The 12,098-nt window shown below is 36.9% G+C and overlaps 1 protein-coding gene and 1 pseudogene across 2 annotated transcripts; both read left to right on the forward strand.

Moving 5' to 3' along the window:
• Positions 1–5,509: 5,509 nt before the first annotated feature.
• LOC308676430 (olfactory receptor 6X1-like) lies at positions 5,510–6,400 on the forward strand (the record flags this gene model as incomplete). Its single annotated transcript, XM_081342246.1, has 1 exon — positions 5,510–6,400. One exon carries the CDS (start codon positions 5,510–5,512, stop codon positions 6,398–6,400), a length of 891 nt encoding a protein of 296 aa, XP_081198372.1.
• Positions 6,401–11,382: 4,982 nt separating this feature from the next.
• LOC308676431 (olfactory receptor 6X1-like) lies at positions 11,383–12,074 on the forward strand (annotated as a pseudogene). The gene has a single exon. The product of its transcript is annotated as an olfactory receptor 6X1-like (transcript).
• Positions 12,075–12,098: the final 24 nt, after the last annotated feature.

A 12,098-nucleotide genomic window follows, 5' to 3' on the forward strand; every position in this document is an offset into this window, starting at 1 on the left:
TATGATGCCCTGTCCCCTAGGACTTGGATAGTTTGAAACTCTTTTTGCTTCTGGAAGTCAATTATAATTGGGGACCATAGAAATGTATAAATAAATAAACAATAGGACAAATTGATTTGTTGAGATATTTCAGTTATGTGATATTCTGACTAAATATATAGATTAAATGTGAATTATATATTTATCTTTATTAGTCCTCTTAATTCATATCCAGAATAGAATGTGTAACAAGAAGTGGGCATTAAACACAAATGAGCCTTTCAGAGAAGACCTATAAATTGGGTTTTTAAAAATATTTTATTGGTTTTTTTATAATAACAATCTCCAGTTTCTGGTGCACAGTGTGTTGTCTTGGTTTATATATTTGAAAAACAAGACAATGATATTTTTTAAAAAACAGTCAAACGTTTTTCATGTTTGTTCAGATAATGACAACTTATCATCAGCTTTATTCTTATAGAAATCATCTCATTAGTTCATCATACATCCTATTTTTGTAGGGTTTTTTTGAAGCTTAATTTCCCCTTTATATTCAATCCTTTCTTATCAATCATGATTTTCTCAATGTTAGTCATCTAAATATTCAATTTTCTCCATTTAATTACATCATCCCAATATTTTCATATTTCATATGTTATAAAAGTACTATGTTTCTTATCTGTCTTATAGCATCTGCAAATAACATCCTTTCTGATCAGCTTATATTTCACGTATATTTATAAAAATTGCACCTTCCCAATATTTTTACATTTCATATATTGTAAAACATACTATACTACTTAAATCTCTTATCCTTCTTGTTGTAGATTTCTTGAATCTGTTTCTAGGCCTTTTTCTTTTGCCAAGTAGCTTTCCAAGTTGATATATTCTGCTTACCCTGTAGTTTCTGTGTTTTTGTAAATTTTGTTGGGAATAAAGAACATAGAATAAGTGAAATATATACTTTCTGTCTCCCAAACTCTGATGATTCATCTGGGAATTCTATAGACCATTCCATTTTTGTTGTTATATCAAAGTCTTGTAGATTTTTCCTATTTGTATTAAATTGTTTGTAGCTTTGTTGATTTGATCATGTTCTTCTAGTTTGTGTTCTATTATCTGATTTGTTTGTTCATATGCCATCATTTTCTGGGTGTTTTTTTTATTGTAGATTTATATTAGAGATGTGCTTATTTATGTCATCAAAGTTGTTTCTGATTTCCTCATGGCTTAAACTATTGTCATTTGTATCTGTTGTAACATTATGTACATTTGTTGTCACTGTGTGTTGGGGGGAGAGAGCACGGGGAGAGGCTCAGCTAATCTCAATGTACACATGTTGTACTTTGACAATAAAGGTTTATTTATTTATTTTTATTTATTTATTTATTTATTTATTTATTTATTTATTTATTTATTTATTTATTTATTTATTTATTTATTTCCTCCTGGAAAGTATTTGACTTGCCTTGAAATATTGCTTCTGGAGGTCTTTGATATTCCAGACTAAATCTTTCAGGGGTAAATATTGAGTGTGGTGTCCTGTCATTTTTTGATGTGTATGATATCCATGTTGTCTCTGCCCTTCAAATAGTCTTTAATCTCTATAATTAGTTATTCAACCTATCAGTCTCAGAGTCGCACAACCAATCTCATATAGCTCTTATCTTTATATATGGTTTTTGTAGTCCAATATATTTCCAATTATCAAGGCCTCAGTGAAGGCAGTATTTTGTAACATTTTTTATTCAGGGATCAACTATCAATCAATCAAAGTTGCAATTCAGTATGTTTAGCCACCTTAAATCCTTCCAGTAAATTCTCCCCTAAAAGATTAGCCAAGAGCCAAAGTTTTTCTTCTTCTGTGAACAATTCTTTAATTTAGACAACAGACACTTTTTAATCTTATCTTATTGAGCATTTGAAGAGTCTTTGAAGAGTTAATAAAACATAGACATAATCAACTTTAGGAATGGTCCTGCAAGTTTTGCCCAAATAAAGCTAGGGATATTCTACAGGATATAAAAAGAGGCAGGATAGAATATTTTCCCTAAAGGAGAAGAGGAGAAAAATCTTAACAAAGGCAGAAAGCAGCCCCAGTCTTGTTATAGGAAAGTAGCCTCAAGCAGAAACTTGAAGAAGCTAGTCTTTAGGAATGAATAGTTTGCATCCATTCAGAAAGCTGGGCCACCCAATTCATAACCAAAGAACATCCAGAAACCCTAAATAAGCAACACAATTTGTTGTTGTTGTTAGCTGCGAAGTCGTGTCTGACCCATTGCAACCCTATGGACAACGTTCTTCCAGGCCTTCCTGTCCTCTACCATCTTCTGGAGTCCATTTAAGCTCACGCCTCCTGCTTCAGTGACTCCATCCAGCCACCTCATTCTCTGCCGTCCCCTTCTTCTCTTGCCCTCCATCTTTCCCAGCATGAGGCTCTTCTTCAGTGAAAGCAACACAATAGGCAAGGCCAAACTGACACAATTAGCCCAGACAAACAAAACATCTAGAATTTGCATTTCCCCTCTTGTCTGTAGAGCCAGCAATGACCCTTACATGACCCTGTAAGAATTGGCAACAGCGATTAAAATATTAAAGGATATATTCTTACAGAAAAGCGGGCATCTCAATCACAAATTCCCAAAGAATGTATAACCCCCCCCCACTCTCTCCTCCATTTTGTCAGCCATCTCAGAAACATGCTGCTGGCCACTAGTTTCTGGCTACCAAATAAACAACCTGCCTCCATTTTATTCCAGCTTCTTTCTCCCAGCTTGGAAGCAGATCTGATTTTTCTACCAACATTATCCTAGATTCATCTTAAATAAAAACAACAACAACAACAACAACAACAACAACAACAACAACAACAACAATAATAATAATAATAATAATAATAATAATAATAATAATAATAATAATAATAATAATAATAATAATAATAATAATAATAATGGCCTCCTTTGAAACACATTTCATGACGGTGGGACCCCCACCAGTCTAGTTTATTGGTTTCTCTTCCGATGTGCTGTTTCTCTTCAACTTTCTCCAATATTTAACTGGAATCTGTCTTCCTGTCATTTAAATTCCCAATTCTCTGTCCTGCTCTCAGGATTTAGAGAGAGGGAATGAGGGAAGAAAAGAGAAACACTTCTTGACGTCATTCTTGCTGAAAATAACAAGGAGTAAAGTGTCAGCAAGGGTTTGTGCATTTTGACCACAGGTGTAGCACACAATTGCATCAGCTGCAGCATTTCTATGATGGCATCATGAGCCATGTTGTTTAGTTGTCATGGTAGTGACTACTGAGCACCTACAGAAAATCATTTCCAGGATTTCTGTCCGGCTTAAAATGTGCTGTTGTTTTTCTAGCTGTTTCTGCTATTTTTCTAAGGATATCTCTGTGACTCTATAGCTTGAAGCTGATTATATTTACTTGAAGCCATACTTAATGTCTATGGAGAATCTCAGTCATCCAGGTATGGTTATCCCAAAGGTGCTTTTTCATGAGGCAGCCATGCTTAAGTATCCATGAAAGGCTATATTGTTGAGTCTGTGACTTTAATCAAGGGGTCACTAACCCCCCACCCCACCCCTGTCCTGAATATTTAATGTACTATGGAGGAAAAAAATGGCTGTGTAGCCTTGTGTGAGAGACACAGGGCCTCACACAACCATGGGACTGGTTGGCCCCCATGAGAAATCTCCCCCCCCCGCCACCTGTATTAACAACTGTTAAGCCCTCCATTTTGGAACTCTCCATCTTTTGCAATTTTATAATGTTTCACTTTTTTTAAAAAAATATCTTAAATTATTCTGTTTTTAATGCTTAGTTTTATTGATTAACTTGCATACCATCCAGAGTCCCTCTCAGGGGGATATGGTAGGTTTAAAAATATGGAATATAATAAATAAAAATTTCAGTAATGGAGAAGAGAGATAATTCTTGAAAAAAGTATCCACTAAAATGTAAAATGTCTTATTCTCAATGTTCCCCCCCCCCACTTATAAACGTTGCCTGAATAAAATCTCAACTGTTGTCCTTTGTTTAATTTCCCCAATGTAATCTCTTTGAGAAGATGGAAGAAGGGGAAGTGAAAATCCTAACAAAATAATAAAATAGTGCCTCTAATGAATTCCTTCCCTGAAAATATTTCCACGATTAATAACAGATCCATATGTTGGTGTGGAGGTTAATAGTTAATCCAAATAAGATCACCTTTGAGTTACGCTATTCAAATCATAAATTTTAGGCACAAAGATACTCATGGGAAATTAGAAAGACATGTCCTCAGAGATGGTATCCTAACTTACTGCAGGAAATGAACAAGTTTTCTATGATGCAATCTTTTGAAACTGCATTAAATGTTAAGGACAATATTTTAAAGAAGTAAATAGGATTTTCTCAAAGGCAGACCATGTTGTCATCTGTGGGCAGATCAGTGACTGATTTGATATTGAGATGGAGTAAAAGAACACATGAAGAAGAGATGAAAGGGTAAGGAATAACAGATGAGAAACTCAAGGTAAGTGGCAGAAAGGTTTATGCCTTTTGCCAATTGTAAAAGCACAAAAGGATTCCCTGCATTAATAGTTTAGATTTATTATTGGGTAAAATCACTTCTTTGATTAATGAAAAGAGAAGATCTATATTTATGGCTAAATGGAAAGCTCTTATAGACATTTGCATGTAACAAAGAAAGTATTTATGATTTGTGTTTTCAATGGTTAGACAAAACTAACACAAAAGTGTGAGGTTTTGTGTGTGTGTATGTGTGTAATCATAAAGGTAATTTTGTAATCACACTTGCATTTGCTGCAAAGGAAAGTAGAAGCTTTTTCTTCCTACTTTTTATCCTTTTGTTTTCCATTTTATTTTTCCCCCTAATCTCTTTCTCTCTGTGTTCTCTTTATTCTATATTAATTTCTGTTAATTTTCATGTACTCTTCAAAATTAAATTCATAAACATATATGTATTACCGTACTTTACAATATATGTGTATTGGATTTTTGTTTTAATATGTAAACCTAAAATATTCTGAAGAATCCTTCCATTGGAACATAAAGTTCCCTTTAGAGGGCTCAAAATTTCCATGAAGACATTTAAACATAGACTAGTCCTCTGTCTGTAATGCACGTTCTGCAGGAATCCAATGCTGCTATTTAATTTCCAATAGGACTGGTTTCTTTCTCTTCTCCTACGCTTTTGACCCCATATTTTGTGGGATCCCATGGAGGGAACCTTTAAAATTCATGATTTTGGTTTCAACATCTTCTGTGATCCCAGCCAATCTTGTCTTGGTGGCAGGAATTTAAGAAAACTTTAGTACGAACTTAGCTTTTTTCATAGCATGCTTTTATAACAAAGCTAGCACCATAAGAAATAATTGAAAGAAATATAGCAAAAAGTTGACTCAATTCAAATTCTGATTGCTTTGGTAGCTAAAGAAAAGAATGGATTTGACCAACTGTACAAGACCTGCAGATTTCCTCCTTGTTGGATTGTCAACTTTTGGGAGTATGGAAAGCATGATGTACACCAGTGTCTTTCTGCTCTATCTTCTGAGTCTGATGGGCAATGGGCTCATCATTATGATGGTAATTGTGGACCACCACCTGCAGAAACCTATGTATTTCTTCCTTAGCAACCTTTCTTTTATAGACATTGGACATACCACATCCTTTATACTCAAGCTGTTGCTCAATTATCTCTCTGCTAGTAATTTCATCTGTTTTTATTGCTGTGTAATTCAGTTGTGCTTCTATTTCCTTTTTGGGGTCACTGAATTTTTCATCATCACTTTGATATCCTTGGACAGATATGTAGCCATTTGCCATCCTTTGAGATATGCCACTATCATGACTTCAGGGGTCTGCCTTAAGCTGGCAATAGCAGCCTGGTTTGGAGGATTTATCTCCATAATTGGTCAAGTAGTGATGATTGCAAACTTGCCCTACTGTACTTCCAACGTTATCAATCATTTCTTTTGTGATGTTGGACCTGTGTTGAAGATTGCAAGAGGAGATACACGTATTATTGAAACCCTTGGTTTCCTTGTTTCTGTGGTTGTGATTATGTCCTCTTTGCTTTTCACCCTCATTTCTTACCTGTTCATCATCTTCACCATTTTTCGAATGCCTTCAACTTCCCGACAGCAGAGGGCTTTCTCCACATGTGCTTCCCATCTGATTGTGGTTTTTATTTTGTATGGGTCAGTCTTTTTTGTCTACCTAAGGCCAACGGTCAAGAACTCTTCCTTCAGGGTAATGAAGGTTGTCTCCATTGTGTACACTATGATCACCCCAGTGCTCAATCCTTTCATCTATACCATTAGGAACAATGAAGTGAAAGATTCTGTACGTAGAATGATTGGAAGAAAGATTCTAGCTCTCCCCTGTGTTAAAAGGAATGGGAATTGATTCCATTTCCAAGCAGAGTTTCTAAAGATAAGTTCTAAACTTTTATGTCTTTTGCAGGACTCCTCTATTTGCATTCCTTCCACTTGGGGGAATGTCATAAATATGAATCAATATGGTTGAAATATTTCACCATGCCTACCATAAAAAAGAAGGAAGTTGTGAGTAATGTTTTGTTGTTGTTAGTTGCGAAGTCGTGTCCAACCCATCGCGACCCTATGGACAACGTTCCTCCAGGCCTTCCTCTACCATCTTCTGGAGTCCATTTAAGCTCATGCCTACTGCTTCAGTGACTCCATCCAGCCACCTCATTCTCTGTCATCCCCTTCTTATCTTGCCCTCAATCTTTCCCAGCATTAGGCTCTCCTCCAGGGAGTCCTTCCTTCTCATTAGGTGGACAAAGTATTTGAGTTTTAGCTTCAGGATCTGGCCTTCTAAAGAGCAGTCAGGGTTGATCTCCTCTAGGACTGACTGGTTTGATCACCTTGCAGTCCAAGGGACTCGCAGGAGTCTTCTCCAGCACCAGAGTTCAAAGACCTCAATTCTTTGGTGCTCAGCCTTTTTTATGGTCCAAATTTCATTGCCATACATTGCAATTGGGAAGACCATAGCCTTGACTATACACACTTTTGTTGACAGGGTGATGTCTCTGCTTTTTAGTGTGCTGTCTAGATTTGCCATGGCTTTCCTCCCCAGGAGCAAGCGTCTTTTAATTTCTTGGCTACAGTCCCCATCTGCAGTGATCTTGGAGGCCAGGAAAATAAAATCTGTCACTACCTCCATTTCTTCCCCATCTATTTGCCAGGAATTGAGAGGGCTGGATGCCATGATCTTGGTTTTCTTAATGTTTAGTTTCAACCTAGGTTTTGCACTCTCCTTCTTCACTCCCAACAAGAGGCTCTTTAGTTCCTCTTCACTTCCCTCCTATTAATGTTTAATAGGAGAGAAACATGTTCTTTTCTGTCTATGGACATTCTCAGTCATCCAGATCATGGTTGTCCCAAAGGTGCTTTTTCAGGAGGCAACTGGATTTTCTTGTCAACAACCCACTCCTTCCACCTCCTTTACATGGGTGTTGTTGTGGGGGAAAAGAGGGAGGAGATAGTTCCTGGTACATTGTCTTGTAGTCCTGGAGAAAAGTCAGGGTAGAAATCTAGAAAACAAGGAAAAAATATCACTCATTCATTTCCATCATTCTTCATAGCTGAGTAGCACTATCTGTAGTGTTTCAATTTATAGGAATTGTCTATATAAAATTAGTAATTGCTTTGTGGCTTTTATGAGAGGAGCAAATGGAACCCCAAAATTTGTGGGAATTGGTGTTGAAGAAAGAGATCACCAGCATTCATTCTTACAAGCACATAATACACAATGCTAAGCTCAAGCACAAGACTCAAATCTGAGGGTGCCTTGTTCCCTCATCTCTCATCACTATATTTCAATTAAATTCTCCAATTCACACTTTCCAACTAAGCTACATTCAGGCATTTCAGATTCTTCCTTCCAAATGAACAAATCCTTCTTGGCTAAAAACCAGACCTGCTTATAGTTGTGGAGATTTCTCCTCCCTGTCCCCTCCAGTTTGATGTTTGTGGAGATTCTCAATTATCCAGGTCATGGTTGTCCCAAAGGTGCTTTTTCAGAAGGCAACTGGACTTTCTTGTTTTTCCTTGAAGATATTTCACTTCTCATCCAAGAAGCTTCTTCAGCTCTAACTGGATGGTGGGGAATGGAAGGATTTATATTCCTTGCAGGCAGCTGTTCTTTGCCTTCTTTTAGAGAGTCATTGAGGTCATTTGGAGGTTTATCTGTGTCCTCAGGGTCACCTGGGTAGTGAAAATGTGTGTGGAGCTTTTTTGGCTGCAGGATGTTCAACAGTGAAGAGAACCAGGGCAGAAAACAGTATCATTTACACATAGGAGAACATATCTGTAGAGCTTTACATATGTTACAAATGCATGTGCTCTTTTTGTATGAAGTGAACACATAGAACCCAGAAAATGATAGGGGTGAAGAACAGAAAAAAAGTGTCTCAAAATTTATTGAGTTCTTTGAACTATCTTGGAAGACTTAATAATATATAGAAGACTGTACTTCTGGAAATAGCACTTGAAAGTTAATCCAAAGAGAAGTGGGCAATGGTCACGCTGATGCAAGATAATCTACTCTTGCCATTAATCTGTGGATACTAATGGAAACAGAGAGACCTTTTCAACCTTCTGTACAAAATGAAGCATTGTGTCAGTGAAGGTTTCACACTTACTCTTTTTGCAGTAGGAGAAGAATGGTAATTAAACCAACTATACAAAAAAATGCTTAAAGGTTTATTCTTGTTGGTGTGCCTCCAGAGGACTCCCTATTTTGGAATGGCGCTTGACATTCAATCTAAAGCATATCAGTCTTCAGTATATTCTACGTAGACTGCTAAGATACTCATGGGAAATTAAATCAAACATCCTTAGAGACTGTACTCCAAGCTACTCTAGAGAAGAAGTAAATAAACCTTCTATTGTGCCAACCACTACATGCTCTTTAAATGTCAAGGATAATATTTCTAAGAAGTCTACCGTTTTCCCCTGAACACATGATGAATCATTTTCTATGCTTCTTGAAAACATTGTCTTCATAAATGGATAGAGAGATGGAATGAAAGTTGCTTGGAGAAGTCAAGGATGGTAATGAAGTAAGAACAATCCAAGGTAAAAGTGGAGAGATCTTTAGATCCACCATTTCACTGCAAAATCAGCTATGACTTTTAGCATCTAATCCACCCCTACAAACAGAGAGAAACATCTTAGCTTTTATATTTCTATAGCTCTTTATTTACTTCCATATTTCTATCACAAACCATGTTTTGTTTTTCCATATTTTATTCCTCTCTTCTTTAGATAATTAAAAATGCAAAGTTCCTGCACAGAATGTAGCCTGTGGTCCATTGGTCTCATATATCATTTGTTTAAAGATGTTTTCTAAAAGAATTTATTTATTTATTTATTTATTTTATTGGATTTGTATACCGCCCTATTCCCGTAGGACTCAGGGCGGTTTACAGGGCAGCTAAAACCATGAATACAAAAAATTAAAAACAATTAAAACAATTAAATTAGATTCAAGCCCCAAGAGTAAATCTAAAACCCAGTTAAATTAACAACCCCACAGTCTGGACCAAACAGATCGAAGAGCCAAGTTTTCAGGTCCCGGCGAAATGAGCGAAGGTCGGGGGCAGTCCTAAGTTCTGTGGGTAGTTGGTTCCATAGGGCAGGCGCACCCACAGAGAACGCCCTTCCCCTGGGAATAACCCGCCGGCATTCATTAACCGGCAGTACCCTGAGAAGGCCCTCCCTGTGGGGGCGCACAGGATGATGGGAAGATGTACATTATGTATAAGAAGATGTATATTTATGTACATTATGTTCATATAAAATAGATATATACTTTTATAAAAGATCTGTTGAGCAGTCCTTGCTTTTAATATGAGCAATGAAGGGTGAATAGCTAACTTGTTTAATGTATTGGTTCAAAGATGCAACATTATGTAAGTAAACATTCAGATGGGGTCTAAAATTATTTCTGAGGTTCCTTGCTGCTCTGTTTGCTTGGTTGTTTTCTTGCAGATGTTTCATTATCCAAATTAAGTAACATCATCAGTGCTAGTATTTATTTCTTCCCATTCTTGAGGGTGTCACAAATGAAGATTGGGATAGGGGATCCCATACCAGTTACATTATTAAGTCTGCCACAATGAATTGACTTTGTATCGTGATGTGTTTCAATAAAGTATGTTTTTAAGCCTTTTCTTTGGGTTGTTGCACACACCGTGATGTGGCATTGTGGTTGAGCAGTTGGTCAGGGAATGGATAAGCTCAGATTCAAGTCCTTTGTCTGGAGAGCTCACAAGTGATCATGGGTCAACCACATCTCATACATAGAATATTATATTATGACTTCCTAGCATAGACACACATCCACCCCCTCCCATCAGAGAAACATCTTGGCTCTTATATTTCTAGAGCCCTTTATTTACTCTCATATTTCTATTACACCCCATGTTTTGTTTCTCAGTATTTTATTCATCTTTTCTTTAGATAGATAGATAGATAGATAGATAGATAGATAGATAGATAGATAGATAGATAGATGATAGATAGATGAGAGAGAGAGAGAGAGAGAGAGAGAGAGAGAGAGAGAGAGAGAGAGAGAGGGAGAGGGAGAGAGAGAGAGAGAGAGAGAGAGAGAGAGAGAGAGAGAGAGAGAGAGAGAGAGAGAGAGAGAGAGAGAGAGAGAGAGAGAGAGAGAGAGAGAGAGAGAGAGAGAGAGAGAGAGAGAGAGAGAGAAGCTTTATTCTCATTTTTTTACTGTGGGCACAATGGCACACATTAAAAATGAAATTTGGTCCCTTGTTCTCAAAGTGTAAACATATATAACACACATTTAAACATACTATATGTAACATGTGTATAGATCTACACCCTTACATATAAGTAACATATAAATATCAATCACTGTCCATCTTGAATACATAATGGAAGGAGGAAGCTTTAGAGTTCACAAGGTTAATAGTGTATGGTAATTAATAATGCAAAGAAAGTTCCTGCACTTTATGGAACTCTTGCCATCCCAGATTTCTCAAATTCTAATCTGAATAAAAACATTTTATCTGTCGGCTACATCTTGCAAAGAGGTCATTATATTTTCAAGATTACCCAAACGACAAATTTCCCGTAGTGACAAATTTCACACATGACAATAATCTCTAATAGTGTTTCTTTGGCCATGGCATCATGTGTTGGTGTTTTGTCTGTTGAGCTCATTATACTAGTTTCTGAAAAAAAAATACTTTATAAATTTGGCTAAATCTCAAGTCCATAATGATTCAATATTTTCCCTTTTTTCAACAGAAGGAGAAGATGAATTTGGCCAACTGCACAAGAACAACTGAATTCATTCTTGTGGGGTTGCCACGTGTTTGGGGAATGGAAAGGGTGATGTATGCAAGCGTCTTTCTGCTCTACATCCTGTGTCTGATGGGCAATGGGCTCATCATTATGATGGTAGTCATGGATCACCATCTCCAGAAACCCATGTATTTCTTCCTTAGCAACCTTTCTTTCAAAGACATCGGACACACCATAACCTTTATACCTAAACTGTTGTTCAATTACCTCTTGGCTGATAATTCCATCTGTTTGTATTGCTGTGTGATACAATTGTGCTTCTATTTTCTTTTTGGAGTCACTGAATTTTTTATCATCAGTTTGATATCCTTGGATAGATACATAGCCATCCTTTGAGACACTCCACTATCATGACTTCAGGGATCTACCTTAAGCTGGTAATAGGAGCCTGGTTTGGAGGTTTTTTCTCCATAATTTGTCAGGTGGTAATGATTGCAAACTTGCCCTATTGTACTTCCAACATTATCAATCATTTCTATTGTGATGTTGGACCCATGTTGAAGATTGCAGGAGGAGATACACATCTCATTGAAGCCATTGGCTTCCTTGTTGCTGTGGTTGTGGTTGTGTCTTCCCTGGTTTTTACCCTCGTTTCGTACCTCTTCATCATCTGCACCATTCTTCAAATGCCTTCAACCTCCAGACAGCAGAGGGCCTTTTTGACATGTGCTTCACATCTGGTTGTGGTCAGCCTTTTGTATGGGTCAGTCTTTTTTGTCTAATTAAGACCGACTATCAAGAACTCG

The sequence above is a fragment of the Vipera berus genome (assembly GCF_964194415.1).
Source record: "Vipera berus genome assembly, chromosome: W".
NCBI classification, from domain to species: Eukaryota; Metazoa; Chordata; class Lepidosauria; order Squamata; family Viperidae; genus Vipera; species Vipera berus.